The sequence below is a fragment of the Neolamprologus brichardi genome, chromosome 7 (genome assembly GCF_056152115.1).
Source record: "Neolamprologus brichardi isolate AB-2024 chromosome 7, ASM5615211v1, whole genome shotgun sequence".
Taxonomy (NCBI): Eukaryota; Metazoa; Chordata; class Actinopteri; order Cichliformes; family Cichlidae; genus Neolamprologus; species Neolamprologus brichardi.
This window is the reverse complement of record NC_142110.1, coordinates 44609660-44616995: the sequence shown is the minus strand read 5'-3', so window position 1 is coordinate 44616995 and position 7336 is coordinate 44609660. Positions and strand designations below refer to the sequence as shown.

At 40.5% G+C, this 7336-nt stretch overlaps 1 protein-coding gene across 1 annotated transcript; it reads left to right on the top strand.

Annotated features, from left to right (window-relative positions):
* The first annotated feature begins 643 nt into the window (after positions 1-643).
* Positions 644-6843, top strand: loxa (lysyl oxidase a). The gene is made up of 7 exons (XM_006788806.3): positions 644-1478; positions 1781-1889; positions 2346-2477; positions 3912-4068; positions 5703-5798; positions 5903-6018; positions 6136-6843. The coding sequence occupies exons 1-7, from the start codon at positions 860-862 to the stop codon at positions 6140-6142; spliced, it is 1236 nt and encodes a 411-aa protein (XP_006788869.2). The 5' UTR covers positions 644-859; the 3' UTR covers positions 6143-6843.
* The last annotated feature ends 493 nt before the right edge of the window (positions 6844-7336 follow it).

The following is a 7336-nucleotide window of genomic DNA, read 5'->3' as shown; positions in this document are numbered from 1 at the left end:
GTTTAGCAGTCAGCTGCCAGACACAGTCAAGCAGATATCAAGTATCACTAGAGGTTCCTCGGAACAGACTAATTGTGACTTTTGCAAAAAAAATTTGCATGTGATGTGTGTTTCACGTTTTCAGCAAAGCTCCAGTGCAGCTAGGGTTGAGGTTGGAGGGTGGATATGTGGCAGATGGTTTCCCAGAAAGTGTTGCATAGCCATCAAAGAGTCATGTTTAGGTTTGAAATTCTCCTATGAAAGAAAAATAATGGATGAGTGGATAAAGTTTTGGCACAGGGTGTTGCAGTATGTTTGGAAGTTCATCCAACAGTCAGGACAAAAGTTTATCATGACTTTTTATAAATCTGGCTGGAAAAAGAAAGGAATGGAGACAGTATAGAGACATTTCAAAGAAATGGGACATATTATTCATCATGACTAAAACGAAATGGATTCACAAAAAAAGCTTTCGTCTGCTGCTGTGTCTGTGTGATGCACAGACATACGTGTTTGCTCTTTGTGCTGTAGAAAAAAAGGTTTTACTGCTGTTAAACTTGCCAGACTGAGCAGTTATCAAACACTCTTGGCTGGGCACGATCACACTTCCAGTTGTTATATGAGCAGCAGCACTAGACTTGTGCAACAGAACCAGCAACTCCAAATGCTGAACTCCTCCTCCTCGTCATCATCATCGCCGTCGTCTCACAGAGCGCATCTGCTGCAGAGCGTTATGAGTTTACACGGATACACTGAAACTTAGCTTTTCCTCACTGCTCACGGAATATCCTTCAGACATAAATGAAGGATAACTGAGTCAGAGACAACCTCGTTATAACAGTCGCTTTGTCACCGTCGGTTTCCTTTAACCGTGTGCACAATGGGATTGCGCGTGTTTGGCACACTGCTTTACGCATACTCCTGGGTCTATTTACTTGTTTTCATCCTGCAGGCTGCTCAGTCTCAAAGGAATCCGGGAACACAGCAAGGGAATAACCAAAGAGGAGCCCTCCGGCAGACGCTACAGTGGTCACACAACGGCAAGATATTTAGCATTCTAAGCCAAGGGTCTGAGTATCAGCCGGCCAGACGCAGGGGCGCAACGCAGGAGCAAGTGCAAGTGCGACCTGTCACAATCATCCGGGATGCGGACACCCAGAGACAACCGGTGGCCCAGCAGCAGCCTCCCCGTCCGGCCTCCAACCCGCAGGGCCAGCGCAGCCTCCCGCTACCGATCCAGAGGCTCGTGAGAGGCCAGGAACACCGCCAGCATCACCAAGCGCGTCCCGGTGAGCGCACAGGGACGCAGAGGAGCCGGAGAGTAAATGATACCCAAGAGCAGGTCGATGTCAGGAGAGAAGACATGATGGTGGGAGACGATCCATACGATCCCTACAAGTCCATTGACACCGATAATCCATATTATAATTACTATGACGTTTACGAGAGACCGAGGGAGAGAGCGAGACCCGGATATGGCACAAGGTATCATCAGTACGGTAAGAATGGGAAAAGTGCCCTTAAGACATTTAAATTAGCAGAAAGATAGTTGTTAAACACAGAGTGGAGCAGGGAACTATATGAATAGCTACTATATCAAAATATTAACATTAAAATATAAGATGGAAGCATGTTTCATATCAAAAACAGTCACTCAAGTAACCAGTTTGTCAATTAGTGCCTCTTTTGCCTCTAAATTTCAGCATTTTTTGCTTTTTATGTGTGAAAATTTTCCTACTTGTTGATCCGTTTTTATTGCATTATAATGGAGATTATGTGTCATCATTATGGTGTATTGTAGGTCTCCCTGATCTGGTTCCTGACCCATACTACATCCAAGCCTCGGCCTACGTCCAGAGAGTCCCGATGTACAACCTGAGATGTGCGGCTGAAGAAAATTGTTTGTCAAGGTAGACTGCTGTCAGGACTGGTCCACGAGGAAAAAAAAAAATGAAAGAAAAAAGCGCACCGCTTTTGAGTGTGATTCAGAGAGTTCTCAGCCATAACAACCACTTTAAAGTGTTTGCGGGTGAAAGCTGCCCAGTGGGAGCATGAGATGAGGTAAAATTAACCAAATCCTGCCGCTGATGGTGCAGAGGGGGTGGTGTGGAGGATTTCTGTAAAAGTTTAATCATAGCCTCCTCTGGGAGAGAAAGCCTGAATGGTAAACACATTATTGAAAACTAACCCAAACAACCACTTTGCCTTTTAAAAAAAAAATTTCCACCCACCATTTACACATGAACTGGCTCAACTCAGAAGAGGGTATGTAGCAGGGAAAACAAATCTTAGTGACATCACTGTGTCCACCTATAATAGTGTTTTTGGGGGGTTAAAATCTTTTTATCTTTGTATCCTGTCTACAGTTCCTCCTATAGAGCACGAGACTACGATAGCCGCATGCTGCTGAGGTTTCCTCAGAAAGTCAAGAACCAGGGCACCGCAGACTTCCTCCCCAACAGGCCACGTTACTCCTGGGAGTGGCACAGCTGTCACCAGTGAGTATAATGTCATGCCAGTGCTGTCCACCTCATCGTCACTCAGACAAAGAGTCTCTGTGGCATGTCGTTGCATTAAACTGACACCCCAAACTGACTTTATGCACTCCTTTTTGTCTTCATGAGACAATTGTTAAGGTGTCTGCACTGCAGTTTTTCCAGGTATATGAGGTTTCCATAAACCCAAAGAACCAAAAAAAGAAAAAGACACACATGTATAGAAAAGCTTGAGATGATTGTTTCTCCAGATACTGCAGGGGGGGGAGATGAAAAGTGGTTTGATCCAGAAAATATTCAAATATTAATGAAATTCTCAGAAAAAAATGGGTGTTTGGATGCATTTACAGTACATCTCAGCTTGACTCTGCATGCTAAATAAGAACATCAGAAACACAGCTGAAATATCAAACATACTGAGTGTATTAATATATAAATACATGAACTTAGGAGGGATTTTTAAAAAGACATTTAAATGAACAAAAAACAGCTCTAAACTCAGTCTGGGAATTCTGCCCTGAGTGTGAAGTGAGAAGCTTTGGAAAGTCACGTCTCAGTCCATCCATCATTCCATTGACACCTCTTCTTCTACTTCCAGGCTGATGTTTATCAAGACTATGATTTAAAGAACAGGGGCGGTGTTTGGACATTAAAAGTGTTTTTCAGGAGATGCTACCAGAATTACTGGTTGTCTGTTGCAGTCTGCAGTAGTGGTATGGCACCCCCTGTTGAACCACAGCTGTGTTACTTTTGGCTGTTTTTATATTTTTGCAGAGATTTGATATCTGGAACAACGTCTCAACACAAGTTTTAGCTGTATCTTTAGGCATTTGAAGAGGAAATCTTCTGTTTTTTCAAGCTCAACATTAAGACACAAAGAGCCGGTCTTTTCAATCTAAATCTAAAGTAGCCTAATTAAACATTTCATTCATTTACATCTGCAAAGTCATTAAAGCTGTATGACGAGGATATTATGCCCAAAAGAAAACCTGCTAGTATTTTTGTCCCATGTTTGAACTTACAGAAATGTGACTGGTGTTTCCAGAAAACCTACCTCAGTCCATAGTTATGCTGTGAAGCAAGCGGTCCTCTGAGTGACTCCCCAAGATGGAGCACTTTTGACAGAGAGCCAGGAAACCATTTATGTAGACTCTATAGGTATTTAAAAACCAGATTGCTTTTGTTTCATTGAACGAACTCTTTCTTCCTGATACTGGAGGTAAACCAGATGCTTATTCCTATAACCGTCTACATGAGGAATAAAATATAGTTTTAGTCACTGTGACTTGAAGCCTTTTGACCCAAATGTATTTGACACACTAGTCTGCGTTTATTGGCTCACAAATGAAAACCTTTGAAAACTTCACACTGATGCGAAGTTCACTGAGTTTAATGACTTGTTTCTTCAGTTGCTGTCACTGTGCTGCTGATCCACAGGCACTACCACAGCATGGATGAGTTCAGCCACTACGATCTGCTGGATGCCACCACTCATCGGTCAGTGGCAGAGGGCCACAAGGCCAGCTTCTGCTTGGAGGACACTTCCTGTGACTATGGATACTACAGGCGATATGCCTGCACTTCACATACTCAGGTCTCAGAGATAAGTGCTGTAAATGTAACTGTAAAGGTTGTACCTTACTTTGAAAAGGGTCACATGACAAGATTGCGCATACGTGAAAGGTGTTATACGTGGTGATGCAATTTAAAGCTCAGCTTCACTCTTTTGGCTCAGCTGCAGCAATTTAACGCATGAAAGTATTTAAAAATCATAAACTACATGTAAAATATGTACTAGCTACCATGACAACCAACATTACGATTTAAGAAGTCTCATTCTGAAGCCTTAGTTTGAGCCTATTGGGTGTTGCCTTCTTTTCTGAAAACTGTGTGATGAGTGAGGGGAAGCTACTTTCATGTGCAGTGGTTTAAATGTTCGCCTAACATGTAAAAAAATCCCCAATTTGAGTCCATTAATAGACACAAATCCCTTAGGGGTTGCATGAGAAAGTGCATCTGGTGTAAAAATTTGCCAGATCGCTGATGCGCTGCCATCTGCTGTGGCAACATCTTTTAAAGAAGTGTGCAACTGTGAGATCACAAAGTAGCAGCTTGTGTGTTTTACAAGGTGACCATCATTTTGTATTTAATAAGATCTGAAACTAGCGGCTGAGTCCGTAAACTCCTCACTGAGTTCACTCATGATACAAATACACATAGGCAGCAACGCTGTCTTCTGTAAAGAGATCGTTCTGTAGACAGAGAAGTCGTCTGCTGCCGCCTTATAAAAATGAATCCAGGTTAAGCTGCTCAGAAAGCGTTGGTTAGCATTTAGTAGAAACACAGCTCAAACATTCATGCTTTATCTGCCAGATGTACAGCTGTTTCCTAACAAGTTCACTGTGTAAACAATTTGTTTTGGCTGCCTCAGTGCCACAGTGTACTAAATTTATCCAGTTAGCTCCTGTTAGAACAAAGTTGGAAAAACTTTGAATTTTGCAACTAGCTGCTACTTTACAAGCTCACTTACTATATACCTCTGTAGAAACCATAGTTTTTATTTTTGACTGGAATTTCATGGATTACTTTTTTGGTGGGAACTTCATTTTTATAGGAAATCACACTAACAATAGATCTGTTATGCTCAAGTATCCCAGTACAGCACAATTCAGTTTGAAAAGTGTTTTTTGTAATTCCATTGCAGATTGCATTTATAAGAGACATATCTGTGGGCTCCCAGACTTCAGTACCTCTGATTCATTTAGATTCTGAAGAATCTGACGTATTATTTGGTTTCTTAAGTGTCTAAAAAGGAAAGTTGGGCTTCATAAATAAGCGCTGCTGTTTTCCCGAGGCTCCTGTGTTTGAGAGAACAGCTTTAGAATTTCCTTTCTGCATGAGCCAGTTCTGATGGTGATTTAATGATTTCCTGTCTCTCCTGATGATTCACCTTCATGACCGTCTGTGGTCAGTTTTCCAGCACGTTGACAAATTTTCCATCAGTTTTTTTTTTCGTAATTTTAACTTGTATTTTGGTCTCTCTTCTTGTTGACATTGGATCCAAAATCACCTCCAGGATTAAACCAAAAACGTTCTTTTTATATAATGACGGGAAAAACAGGTTGAAATCAAATACTGTTTTGTTTTTTTGCATGTAAAAGGACATTAAATGATTTAATATAAAGTTTGCTTATACTTTGTTTTATATGGATGCTGTCCAACGCGCAGGGCCTGAGCCCGGGATGTTATGATACCTACAACGCAGACATCGACTGCCAGTGGATTGACATCACAGATGTGAAACCTGGCAACTATGTCCTGAAGGTTTGTTAGAAATACCACAACTTCCTCCCAAAGCACCTTTAAAGGAGTTTCATTTATCAATATTTCTTCTTTTACTAACAGATCTTTAACCATATTGTCCACAGATCAGTGTAAATCCTTACTACCAGGTTCCAGAATCGGACTACAGCAACAATATTGTGCGCTGTGATGTTCGCTACACGGGCAACTATGCCTACGTGTCAGGTTGTCACATGTCAACGTAAGTACGATGTCTGAGGTGACACTTTTAGTCCTAATATTTCTCACTGTCTCCATCAGTTATTGTGTTTTTATTCAGATTTTCACACAGAAACTATTTACGTGTTCACTTTTTTAGATATTAAAGAACGACAGTTATCCACAGCGGCTCAGCGGACACACTGTGTAAATGACAAAGAAGAGGACTGCACATGAAGGCATATAAAGCAACATAGATTTTAAAAAAAAACAAAAACAGGGGTTTTTTTGTTTTCTTAAGACATGCATTCACTTTAAAATGTAATCACTCCCAGTTTAGGAAAGAACAAGTAGGAATCATCTGATTATTATAGCAGCAGATAAAGTTGAATTTTTCTTTGCTTGTGTGGGAAAAGGAATCTTTGTTTTTTCTCCTTAATGAAAATCATATAACCTCAGCTTTGTTTTTTTGCTTTCGTTTTTAGAGGGGGGGGAGGGGGGGGGGTATTTTTCATAGCTCACTTCTGTTGGATTGTACTGTATGCTTGCCTTTTACTGCCACTTGTTAGAAGAAATAAAATCCATAAAAACATGAGCCTTAAAGAGAAAAATCGCAGCATAAATCATGTATATCACAATGTTATATTGAACCCAGTTGTTTAAAGGAAAATATATTTATATGCAACAGATGAAACTCTCTTTACGCAAGAGCTTTTGTTGAAACTTACTTGAATAAAACTGTAACATTGTATCGAAGTTTTAGGCTGATTATTGTGATCGTGGTGACTTTGTTTCCAACATGTATGTATATGTTATTGTCTTTGATTAAGCCACTGATTCTTTTTTTAAAACTGGATAAAATTTCTGAAAATAGCAAAGAAAAAGCTGATTGTTTTAATGTGTGACCCTAATATAAAGCAGAGAAAAGCAGCACAGAACCACTGCAACAAAACAGAGACTCTCATTTCCTCACATTTAGTCCCTCTTATTGAAAATTACTGGAAATATAGATTTCTATTACCTTCCTAGAGTGATGAGCACCCATCAAATACACTCTTGACTGTTTGTAACACAGGCTTTGCATAATAAATTTGTAATGTCAATCTGCAATATCACTACTGAAAACACCATGATGTCATCAAAGTTGTTTCCTGAGTTGGCAAATTTCCTTCAGTGAGAGGGAAACTTTCCACATGCTACACATCACGTATAACTGGTATCAGTGCCTGATGTCAGTGAAGTCACTCTTTTCACAATGGTATATATATTTCTACGAGCATATATGTTTTCATGAGTTTCATGCACTTGCTGTAACGTTTCCTGGGTGACTCTGTTGTCAACACCATACTAAAGGCTGGTTT

Excerpts from the sequence above, each read along its gene's own strand:
- loxa (XM_006788806.3), top strand. The coding sequence starts at position 860 with ATGGGATTGCGCGTGTTTGGCACACTGCTTTACGCATACTCCTGGGTC. Across the intron at positions 2,478-3,911 it reads GAGTGGCACAGCTGTCACCA|GCACTACCACAGCATGGATG; the intron begins GTGAGTATAATG and ends GCTGATCCACAG. Across the intron at positions 4,069-5,702 it reads CCTGCACTTCACATACTCAG|GGCCTGAGCCCGGGATGTTA; the intron begins GTCTCAGAGATA and ends TCCAACGCGCAG.